This window comes from Ambystoma mexicanum, chromosome 1p (genome assembly GCF_040938575.1).
Source record: "Ambystoma mexicanum isolate Mex_15411 chromosome 1p, UKY_AmexF1_1, whole genome shotgun sequence".
Lineage (NCBI taxonomy): Eukaryota > Metazoa > Chordata > Amphibia > Caudata > Ambystomatidae > Ambystoma > Ambystoma mexicanum.
In genome coordinates, this window is record NC_090921.1 from 872479097 (window position 1) to 872492302 (window position 13206).

The 13206-nt window shown below is 43.7% G+C and overlaps 1 protein-coding gene across 1 annotated transcript in view; it reads right to left on the reverse strand.

Moving 5' to 3' along the window:
* VAT1L (vesicle amine transport 1 like) overlaps positions 1 to 13206 on the reverse strand; it is a 1329730-nt gene that overhangs the window by 564717 nt on the left and 751807 nt on the right. Inside the window, exon 5 of the mRNA XM_069652882.1 lies at positions 1044 to 1147. Within this exon, the coding sequence (XP_069508983.1) occupies positions 1044 to 1147 (104 nt within the window). The remainder of the gene's footprint in view (positions 1 to 1043; positions 1148 to 13206) is intronic.

Consider the following 13206-nt stretch of genomic DNA (forward strand, 5'->3'; position numbering starts at 1 on the left):
ATAATCCCTCATGACATGACTCATGCCACTGGCTCCTCGAGAACAAAAAAGAGGGCTCTCTACCCCATATTTTGTTTAAGTATCTGGAAAATGTCCATCTAATACCTAAAGACAAATCTGGACTTTAATAATGACTTTAGTACGTGGCAGAGGTTATGTCATTATAATTACGCCAGTAGCCATTTACAGCTGCAATTAGGCCATTCACTCTCAGCAGACTACTTAGAGATAACCCTGACATGCTAATGTTTAATGTTAATGCTTGAGAGAGCTTTCTGGAAGAGATGCCAGGTGATGTGTTTTGGGCGGGGTTGGGCAGGTAGTGAGTGGGAATTGTCGTAGGGATAAGTATGACCCTGATCAGTTTATGGGTGAGTAAATAACCAAACAATAACCGCAATGTGTGTGTCCCTCCTCACATGCCATCTCCCTCCTATATGTATGCCAACACATTTGCTCTGGCTTATAAGTGGTGCTTAAGCGCCACCTAATAACCCAAACTAAAACGTGGCACATTTCTATGTATTAGCTGTATGCCTTTTTTAAAGTGCCTGAAAAGGTGCAACTGGAAATACTTGAAATAATATCTGCATTGTGTATTCTTTATTTCACCATGGGATTTTAAAACTGATAGAGGGATCTTGGGATAAACGGATGTTGCACCCTCAGACAGATATGGATGTCAATAACCAGGTGTTCTACTTCAGTAAGATGTTTTCAAGAACAATAGTGGCAGTGACACAACAAATTTCCTTTAGAGAGGAGATACATCATTATGCTAATCAAAGTTATTTTACAAATGTCAGCACTCCAATTCATTCTTTCCTGAATATAACAGCATAGAAATATTGCAGCACGCTTCAAACATACTTCATCACAGTATTTGTACAGCCAACCACACAATTCATGATCACAGGACAGCACTAGAAGCTGCAGCTTGGAATGGATAAACTTAAATACTTATACTATACTCTTTGCTAGTGATGAGAAATAAAATGCCACCTTTTCATGCATTCTAAATGTCCAAATATTTTGGCACTCACCATATAATATATATGTTCCAAGTGGCTTCAGGAGGCCAAGACCTTTTCCTGTATTTTCCCCACATAAACAATCCAGAACGATATCTACTCCATCAGGCATAATTCTGAAACATTTAAGAAGAGATTATTTCACTAGAGATGCAACAGAAACAAAAAATGGCAAATATTGAGAGGAACCATAGGAGGCAAAGCTATACATGTCTTAGCTTGCCACACTGCGTACAGGTTTTACAGTGAAAGGTACTGAAGATTGATTTCAATCCATTATCTTCAGTAGTTACTTGACAAGCAGGCTCAAGATCTTAATTGATGCTGTGACATGTAGCATCACATAAAAGAAAATAAATGCACTTATGCTGCTAACTGGTCACTGCCAGATTAGTTATCAAGTGAGATAAAGGGATAGAGAGTGAGAGAAAGAGCGAGAGAGAGAGAGAGAGAGTGTGTGTGTGTGTGTGTGTGTGTGTGTGTATGTGTGTGCGCGTGCATATGCATGTGCATTCTTTATTATGTATAAAGTGTTAATAACGAAAAATTCGTAACGACAAAGGGCCTCATTAGGACCCTGGCGGTAAGGGGTTTGCGCCAGCGTTAGCTGCGCCGACCCCTTACCGCCAACTACGAGTTCCCATAGCGCCATGGTCATTTTTCCGCCCGCTTTTTGCGGGCGTAAAAATCCATGGCGCTATGGGACCTTGGTGTTAATTACGCCACCGTAATTTACGGTGGCGTAATTAACTCCTTCCCCACTCCCATTATACCCTATGGGGCCGAAATGGGAATGGGGAAGGGTAAATGGGTCAATGGGGACTTACCGCCCCGCCGACCTCGGAATGGGGCGGTAAGTCCACCATCCGCCATGGCGTAAACGGACTTTACGCCATGGCCGGAAAGTCCGTCGATGGCGGAAAAAATCCGCCAGGGTCGTAATGAGGGCCAAACACTTTCAGTGAAACACAAATAACGAAAACAATGTCGACATTTTGAATAAAACTATATGTGGGGATGGGGTAAGGGATAAAAAGGGTGGGTGTAATGAGGGGTCAGTAAAGCAAGGGAAATGGGGGGTTTGGTGGGGACCCCCCTTAAATTAAAAAAGTGATTTTATTTCTATTATTTAAGTGTCACTAAAAATGTTTGTCGTTATTTATTGTGTCATTTTAAACACATGGTCCTGTCAACACTATAACCCTAAGCGAGGGATCCCGCGTAAACCCACAACAAATGGCAACTTCCAGTGAGGACACCCTGCTCCACTGGCATTACAAAATGAGGCCTCCATAACAATACTCAGAGAATGACGGTTGACCCACAACCTGTACACAATACGGTGGCTCAGCACTGCTTGCATATTGAAGTGGCGTGGTCAATAAGCTGCCCTATTGTAGAAAAAAAGTAAGCACAGCATTCTTCTCATAGTATATGCCAGCAGACGCTATCAGCAAATGAACAAAAATGGACCAGAGACATTGCAATCTTCTGGAGCGGCCATCAGGTTAACCTATACATTTCTGCCCATCGCATTAAGGTGGTCATGGACCATAGGCTTTTGGTCCCACTCATGCAAGACACAGCACCAAGACTCCTGGCATTCTGTGAAATAGAGCTGCAAGAATACAATGCCACTCTATGATGTCAGAAGGGTAAAGATAACTCAGACTACTGCCTATTCTGGCCCCCAGGTGAAGCAGACAAAATACAGAATGTAGAATACCTCCTACCAGAGGAACATGTCAGACAGATCAAAAGGGCAGCTTTGGCAATCACCATTACTCAAGGCCATTAAACCCAATAAATGCATCCAATTGGATGCAGAGGGGATTCATCCTTGATTATGGAAAGAAATGTTGATGCAGCAAGGCCGCAGAACAGTGCCAAAATTGGCCATCATAAAGTGGTGGTGGCACATGAGAGTTGCATTGCCGATCATGCCACAATGATTGCTGCTTCATGATTTGTGTATCACCCTACTTGATATGATATGGCATTTATAACACGCCTATACACAGGTGTTTCAAGGCACGATATACTTGATAGTATAATTAGTTCGTCAAATGTTGGGAGGAAAAGTCATGTTAATGGCATGGTTCCTGGATCTAGAAAAGAAGGTTGAAGGGGCAGTTGGCCTATATCTGTGGTGTCAACCAACAGGGAGGTCCACACAGCCCCTAGACATTGCCCTAACCCCACAGCACACAACACTATTTGGTAAAGCTTAACGTAGACTTTGGCACAATACTCTCAGATAATAACTTCCTATGTCAAATGAAGTATGATGAGAAAGCCCCATTTGCAATATAATTCTGCACTGATACCTGTGTACAGTACTTACACCCAATGGAAGGATATAGAGAAGGTCTGCATATGCCAAGATCAACAGGCCTGTCGACTGAGCATGGTGGCTCACTGTGCAAATGTTGAAGAGTGACCCATAAAAGCTTCCACGGCATGTGTTGAAAGGAATACCACAGACACATTTAGCTACTAATTGAAAGAGCACAGAGAGCATGCAAAATATTGAAAGAAAAACGCAACGGAAAAACAATTAGCACCCGAGGCTGGAGGCGCAGCCAATCAGGTTCTTCAGATTGTGGGCTGAAACTGATCTCAGCAGTATTTTCATACATTTTTAACACCATGGGTTACCGTTTTGGTAACCCAGAGAGCTAAAAGTGTTAACTACCTGTTCCACAGCCTGTATCGCAGCATAACATTGCAGACCCCTCGTTAAATGCCCCTGCTTCGCTCAGGCCATTAATTCAGGCTGCCAGGCCGTTACCCCACGTATAGCCTATGGAATGGGTAGTTAATGCTATATTAGCACCTGGGGTTGGGGAAGCAGCAAATCAGGTTCCTTGGATCGTGGGCTGAAACTGCTGATTTCAGACCACGTTCCATGGCTGCTTCTCTGTCCCAAAGCACCATCTTCTTCCCACCCTCCCGTTCCCTTCATTTTATTAGAAACCACAACAGCCCTCTCCCGCCCCACTTACCGGATTGTGGTGGTAGCGACTCCCGCCACCGCAGCTTCATTGCATCGCCCATTGAAAGCCACCATGAAAATGGAAGAGGGGCTCCTTATGTGGAGCTCTGCCTTCCAGATCCATGGTGGCCATCTTGTGCCAGTATTTTCATTCGAGGAACAGAACGAGTCGTGTGCAGCGGTCCGTTCCTTGGAGGATAAATATATTTTTCCTAACACCCCAGGTTTCCGGATCGGAAACCCGCGGTGCTAATAGTCTTAACACCCTCTATGTGCCGGATCGGGTGTTATCGGCCCGGGGACCCTCATTAAAGGCCCTCGTTCTGCTAATTTAGAATGGATGAATATGAAGTCATTGATTTTTCACAAGCATGAAAGATGAAAAACCATGCAGTTTCTGAAGGGGGAGCGGGGATTAATGGCATAAAAGGGGTCGGTGTCAGTAAGCTTACCGGCACCCTATATCTGGGCCGCCACACTACAAGTCTGCCTGCAGGGGCCGATGCACCCAGCAGGTCTGAACCTGCGGGCGCAATGGCCCCTGCAGGCAGAGTTGTCACATGAGCACCAGCACTGTTAGCAATGGTGCTGGTGCTTCCGAGTCCCCATTCCCTTGGAGTCCAACACCTGACTTCCTGCGCCACCGCGACTTGTAATGTCCCAGTGGCACCGGGAAGTCGGGCACCAGAAACAGTGTTTCGGGGTCAGCTTCAACCCGCCGGTGGCACCAGTGGGTTACCGCTGACCTTGTAATGAGGCCTATGGTTATTCTTTCCCCTGCCCTTACTGCACCTCCAAATACCACAAACATGCCCATGAGTGCATAATCTAATATCAATCGAGCCATAGGGCCTCATTACAAGTTTGCCGGTCTGGAAACAACGGTACCGGTAAGATTGCCGATACCATTGTTTCCAGACCGGCAAACTACGATTCATGCGATCGGGTGCCTTTCGACCCGCTCGCAGACCTTGACGGATGCACCGGCACCATTCATTAATGGTGCTGGTGCATCCGTCCTCCCCGTACCCATTGAGTCCAATGGGACTCGAATGGGAATAGGTAGTAATATTTTCTGGCACCCAGCAATGGGCAATTACCGGGATTGCCAGGGCCGTAATGCCCAGGTAAGTCCCCATTGCCGTGCACCGGAAAAAAAATTACTCCGGCGGCGCCAGAGTCATAATGACCCCCGCAGTCTTTACATCCGTCTTTTGCTCCACTTTTTGCGCTTTGGAGTCTTGGAAAATAAGGCTCATAGTGTGGCATCAAAGTGTACATATATTAGTTGATAATACATTTAATATGTGTTGCTTTTGTGTTAAAAAGAGTTGATATTGGAATTCTGTCAGTTTTATTGTAAATATGCCATTTGGTGGTCTACTGGGGAATAGCAATTTCTCTGTTTCTTAGTTACAAATTCTTTGTTTTATTCTCGGTTAAAACCTATCTTTGTATCTCTGCCAGGTATAAAGACAGCTGTGCGGGTTTATTTGCTGTGTGCTTGACCAGGAGAGTAAAGAAAACAATGTTTGAAAGAGAGTTTAATGTGAGTGGAGGCATTCAGTAATGTGTTATGACTGGTAGATCAGACAGTAAAGCCAAGATAGCTGCTTGAGGGTGCGAACAAAGAGACATAGTAGTTTTTTGTTACTTGAACAAATCATGAAGATATCATCTAACTAATCTGGTATGGTTAAATGGCACTGCAGGATTCTCATGGGTTGAGCTCCACCTAGGGACTCAAGATTGGGTTTGAGCCCAGCCATCCAAAGGTAGGGTCCGAGATTCAAGACAGGATTTTGTCAAGCCAATGACAGGTCTTGAGCCATTCTAAACATGGTTTGAGGGTCAGAATAAGGCCCAGCTTTCTTCCTGCTTCTTTTGTGGGTTTTGTTTGGCTGTCAAACTAGAGTCGACAGGCACATGAATTGGACATATATTGGGGTGCTCTTTGTCAGTTTACCGAGTTTCAGAGGAGCTTGTTAGTAGTTTGTGGTTTTGTTCAACCCTGTTTGAACCTCTTTTGTCTGACTGTATGTGTTTTTTAGGTATGTGTTATGAGAAACATGAGGGTATCCTCACTCCTACTCCCCTTGGATCCTCTGCGCAGCTGGCCAGGGAATGGCCATCACTCTTGAATCCTGACCCTGGGGGTGGAGACATGATGGAGGATCACCTCGGTGGAGGGTCCTCGAGGATTGGGAGTGGGGTGCCTTTGGAAGAGGCAGGGTATCCCCCTTTTCCTATAGCCAAATATAGCATCTAGATAGACGGTGCCCCATAGCCATATATTGCATGTAGATAGACTGTGCCCTTAGCCATATACTGCATCCAGTTAGACTGTGCCCCTTGAGCATATATTGCATCTAGGTAGACTGTGCCCCTTAGCCATATATTGCTTCTAGATAGACTGTGTTAAACCAGCCATATATTGCATCTAGCTAGATTGTGCCCCTTAGCATATATTGCATCTAAATAGACTATGCCCCTTAGCCATATATTGCATCTGCATAGACTGTGTTAAGCCAACCATATATTGTATCTAGATAGACTGTGTTAAGCCTGCCATATATTGCTTTTAGATAACCCACTTTGCACTCAACCAGACTATGCCAGATAGCCCCATTTCACACTAGGCCTGAAAGTGGAGATTAGCCAGTGTCACATCTAGACAGAATTGTAAGACTAGCCAGCGTAATATGAAAACTGCACTGTAAAGATTAGCCTGCATCACATCTGGACAGAATTGTGAAGGTCAACTTTCATCACTTCTAGATAGAACTGTGAAAAATGTGCATTGCATGACATCTAGACAGAATTGTGAGAATTAGCATTACCTCACAACCAGTCAGAATTGCAATACTAGCGCGCTTCATAACAAGACAGAATTGTGAAGATCAGTTTATGTCAAATGTAGACAAAGTTGTGACACTGGCATGTGTCTCATCTAGACAGAATTGTCAAGGCGGCTTACGTCACACTTATATAGATTTGAGGCAGTGGGCCCGCGTCATAGCTGGACAGAACTGTGAGGGTTAGCACTGCGCTGAATCTAGACAGAAATGTGGTACTGGCGTGTGTCATATCAAGACAGAGTTGTGGGGATTGGCCTGCGTCACAACTAGGGTGAAACCCAGGCCTTCAGCCCACTATATAGGAGCGTCAAATCTAGGTTTCCACCCATTATCAACCTACTGTATTGTAGGGTGAAACCAAGTCTATTCTCCCAAAATACAGGAATATCAAACCTAGATTTCTCCCCATATCCGCCTATTGTATTTTATTGTGGAACCTAGGCCTCTCTCCCACTATACAGGAACCTCAAATCTTACTGTCTCCCCCAATCCGCCTATGGTATTGTATTGTGAAACCTAAGCCTCTCCCACACTATACAGGAATCTCATATCCAGGTGTTTCTCCCTTAGCATATTGGGTTGTACCGAATTACCTAGAACTACCTCCACCAGTATACAGAATATCAAACCTATATTTATACAGCTCACCTTGAAACCCGAGTTCTCTCACTGTCCTGGTTCACCCAGCTAACTGCTGAAAACAACTACCTACAGCAAAGTCACCGCCCCAGTTAAATACAAATCCATCCTACAACTCAGGAAACCCACAGTTCATACTTACTGCGCTACTCTCCACCAAAGATTAGTATACAGGCACAACCCTGCTTAGAGCCTCCACCCACGGACGGAGGAAGACCAGGAAATTAATCCACTGATTGCCCTACCACCCGGAACCCTGAGCTAACTACCCGCAGCATAGAACAACCCAATCCGGAACCACTCCAACATCTGCAACTCATTCTTATGCAGATACCTCAGCCAACCCACACCAGCAGCCTCAATATTCACCACCACCTCTGTATGACAACCACTATACAAGACAGAAGCCTGCAGAAGTTCACTTTACTATCACAGTGCAAGAGAATAAGAATCAACACCACACAAAGCATACAAGGTCAACATTCACTACCACCTCCGGATCATAACCAATTGATAAGACAGAAGAGGATAAGAATCAACACCATCCAAAATATACAAGGTCCTGCAGGCGGGCTACAGCCCCTGTAACCCACATTTCAAAACCTTCCAACCACAAAGAACCGCAAGATACCCTGACGCAGAGCTGGACACCGACAGAGAGAAATGGAAAAAGGAACAATCCACGCAGATACACGCCCTATACCAGCAAAAATGGCCACAAATACAGGACACACCCCTGAAATCACTCCAGCAAACAGAACAAACACCATGACAAGCGGAAATCCCTATACATGACTTTGTACCTTTGAAATGCTTCACCACGCAACACCTCAACACCAACGGCATCTCCATGCATGGCGAGAACCCTCCAAAAAATAAGAGAATTCCAGAGAAGAGAAAGGAACGAAACCAACGCCTTCACCCCGTATATCACAAAAACCCAAGGGTAGCGAAAGCAACCGCATCAAAACACAGAAGATGAAAAATCGGAAGAACTAATCAACACAAGAAGCAATCTAACAAGCGAGGAAGTTGACTACACAGGCCTCTAACCAATTTATGACATCATCACAGAACAACTTCAACAGAACAACTACAGGACAAAAAAAAAAGAAACAATCCCAACCACTAAAACAGATCCATTGCAGCCTAATTAATGCTAGATCAATGTCCAAACATGCTACAGAGATCTTTGGCCTCCTGTCCAACAGGGTTATCGACATCTTATTCATAACCAAAACATGGCTTGGTGAAAATTACAAAATCACACTGCATAACTGCATCCCTGATAACTTCAAGTGGTCACAAGCAAATAGGAAACACACAACAGGAGAAGGACTGGCGGTAGCATACAAGGAACACCTAAAAACAAAACAGTTGAACCACTAAACATCAAAAACTGCAAATCCCTAATCATTCACCTGATAATTAACCCCCTAAAATGTGTTCTGGTATACAGACCACCAACATACAATGCAACCTTTGTTGAAGCCATCAGCAACCTAAGCAACGAGAAAGAGCACCTGATAATCCTAGGAGACTTCAACATCTGGTTTGATGAAGAATCAGTTAACTCACAAAAAGCACTAGCCAAACAACTGAAGATAATGAAACTATACCAGCTAGTCAAAGGAGCAACCCACACAACAGGACATACACTAGACGCAATCCTTCACCAATTAAAACCTCATCAACACAATGCCACCACTACAGATCCTTTGGAGTGACCATTTCATCAACCTCTTCGTAATCATACTACCCACAAGGACCCACGGCTGACCACTTTGAAAAGTAACTGGGGGGCCATCAAAGACAGAAATTTAGCAGAACAACGAGAAATCAACAAACCTCCTACAATTACCCTGGACGAAGCTGATGTTGACAACAAAACAGAACTACTTCATAACTGGATCGCCGGAACAATTGTCAAAATCTCCAATGAAAAAACGTTCAACCCATCAAGCAAAAGAACTACAGCAAAATGGTTGACCCCAACACTGAACGCCATGAAAAGAAAGAACAGAAAACTTGAACTAGAATAGAGGAAAACTTATGATCAGGTAAAGAAATTATAACTCCAAGGACAAATCCACACATACAAAAAGGAGATCCATTAGGCCAAAAAGAAATACTATGATATCAGAATCACCAAAGCCGCCAACACCCAAAAAGAACTATTTGAAATCATAAACGAATCATAAACCCACCCAGATGCAAAAACACACCAATACCCTCAATGAAACTATGCACTGATCTTGAATACAACTTCAAAAACAAAATCTGCACCATATAACAGACCATACAAAGCAGACCAAACAACTAAAACATGCAACTAATCCAGCCACCCAAAGAACACCAGAACAAACTCCAAAGATTCTCCCAAATTTTAGTGGAGAAAATAGTCAAGCTGTTAAACAGTAGCAACAAATCAGGCTCCCCACGATGGATCCATGCCCCCCGGACATACACAAGTCAATCCTCACACAAGGTACGCCAATGCAACACTACAGAAACCTCTTCAACCAATCACTTTCAACAGGGAAATTACCAAGTTCATTCAAATCGGCATACATCAAACCGCTCCTCGCGATCCTCGCCAACTATAGAACCATCCGTAACATCCCCTACCCAGCAAAAATATTAAAAACATATGTCTATAGAATAACACAAGAATTCATAGAAGAGCACCAAATGCTGGACCAAGCACAAGCAGACTTCAGACTGATGGGAGGAACAGAAACAGCGCTCTTTTCAATCTGTGACGATCTTAAGACTAACGCAGATGTTGACAAAAACACAGCTCTAATACTCCTGGATCTCTCAGCAGCATTTGACGCAGTCAACCATGAAATCCTCATCAGGAGATTGGAAGAAATATGAATCACTGATCTAGTCCTACTATGCATGAAATCATTCTTAACAAACAGAACAGAAACCAAATGGATCAAGCCCTTCAAATCCAATGCAAGGGAATCCACCTTTGGAGTAGCACAAGGAACCTCCTTCTCCCCACTGCTCTTCAGCATATACATGATGCCTCTAATCAACCTCATTAAAAAATATGGACACACTTGCTACAACTACACTGATGAGACACAGGTTGTTTATAAAATACAAGACACACAAGAAGGAAACACAACACCTTTTCTTTCCCACAACTGTACCCGTGCCTGTGCTGGCACAACTGACTGTGGCACATTAGTCTGTGCAGGTGCTGGGTTTGGTCCTAGCTGTGTTTGTTGCGGTTGCACAGAACCTGGGGCATATGGCATGGTTGGGGTTGTATTTGTTGCGAGGGGTAATATGCAAACCTACCAGCTGGTCCATTGGGATTGGCACGAGAGTCATACAAATATGATGGCCTACTCCTACAATCCCCTGACACATGTCCCATCCACCCACAGGACCAGCATGGACTTCATATGGTCCTCCAAACTGACCTCCCATTTGTCTGCCGAATCTGGGCCTCAACCTTACAAACCCGCCAAATGCACCACCGCCTCTCAAAAAACCTCATCTGCCCCTTCGGAAAACCTCTATTTTTCTTCTATCAGAAGCATATCCATCCATCCAACTTTGAGCCACATGTGATTCAAATTGTCCTTGCTTTCCATCAGTGGAGCTCGTAATCATTGCCACTTCTAAACTTATTTTAGCCAGCTTCTTTTGGACTAGCTTCGCCTCCACTTTCTATGCTTGCTCGGTGGCCTCTTTGTCTTTCTCTTGCCTCCTTTTAGAGAAATACACTATATGTGCTTGAATTTCTGGTCAGTCCTTGACCTTTATTTCCACTACTTTGTCCAGATAATGCTGTACATGTGAGTACCTTTTTTAGCATGTGATAAAATATGACACATTTGTATCCCATGTCTCCCCTGTCTCTGCTCTCCATATTTCATGAATTATTTGTATATGCAACAGGATCATCATATACCTTCATGGTCCTAGCCAGGATCAAATTTATATCCAGAGTATCAGGATACATAACTCATAAAGCTCTCTACAAATCCGCTGTGCAATTATTGAAATGCACACGTCATGATTATTTGTATCTATGTTTACCCCTGGGTACCCTGCTCATCTCCACCAAGTTCATCTGCTTGCTCTCCAATTATAGCAGTAAATACCTTGTTCATGTCCCCAATAGCCAACATAGTACCAGATGTCGGTTTTTCCAATGTTTAAATCCACTTCCCTGCCCCTGCAGTGAGTGGGGTAGCGATTTCATCAAATTATTCCACTCCATGTGTGACCATGTGACAGAATATGCTTTTCCCTATCTCTTTTGAAGCAACAGGAAATGTGCTTCTTTTCCCTTTATCAGAGATTTTTCCCGTTTTCCCCTTACCCTTCATTACTGCAATGTGACTACCATGTCATGCGCTAAGACTCCATGGTGTAACTTCCATAACGGCTGCTGCAGGTATTGCCGCACCTTGCTCTTCGCCCATTCCCCATTCTTCTTCTTTGCCTACCTCTAGTAACACATTAATTGTCCTCTCTGAGTGCACCTCGAATCGAAGCCAATGCTATCATCGCACACTGGTTCTCTTATCAGTGATTTAAATTCTGCTTCCAAACCAACAACTCCCTCTTCAAGTTCCACCTTAACATATTATATAACCACCCTATCCATGTTGAAAAGAACCTACCGCTACTTCCATTGATGGAATCCTGCTTCAACTGCATGCCCGTTACCTTCCTCCTGCTCTGCTCTTTGCTGCCTTAATTGTGCCAACTCTTCCCCTGCTTGCTGTAGTGCTTCTTGTAGATTTTTCTGTGCGTGATTCTCTACCACCATCCTCAATCTGTCCTCAATCCTAGCTGTAGGAGGCGTTACTCTTCCATCTTCCTCTGTTCTCAACCTATCTGCTAACGTAGAGTCTAAGGGGTTGCAGGCCTCTTTTTTTTTTTTTACAACTCCTGGAGTGGAGGATGGAGATGATGGAGGCTCAAACTGGGGAGTAGTATATATATAGTATATATGATAAGGAAAACACTCATAAGGTGGTGGGGTGGGAGGGATCTCTAAGCCCCCTCTACCTGCCCTGTTTCCCCAGCCTTCCACAGCAAAAACCATTCCTGCAAACCCAAAAGACTCTGCATCTCACACATACCCCAACTAAGTGAAAAGCACACTAAGTGATGTCTACATGTACCCACAATGAACCCCATGTTTCCCAATATCCTAAAATGTGCCTGCAATTTAAACCATTGTCGAATCCCCATATGTACTCTGTGCAAGATTACCACATGCCCTCACATTGATTTCCCAGCAGTAAGATTCTCTCTCATATGCGTGAAGCTCCCTGTTTGATGATTGTAAGTGCTACAAGTTGTACATTACACAAGACCATTGTATCCATGCTACTGCAAATTATGTTGCTACCCATTGCAAATCTAAAATGTAGACACGTCTACACACTAAGTAACATTTATTCAAATTCCGTCAACAAAACGAAAAACACATATTTAGTTGCAAAATTGCATCTAATCCAACTGCATCATGCCTAGTACAACTCGCATAACGTAAACCTTTTTCCTGAGTTGGTACCTTGAACGTCCACCACAACAAAGTTGCATAGAACAAGTTAAATTTGTTGATAGGCATACACTTTATTAAATTTATATTACTAGTAAGAATTATACAAAGAACATTTTTCATTTTTACATATAACAATTA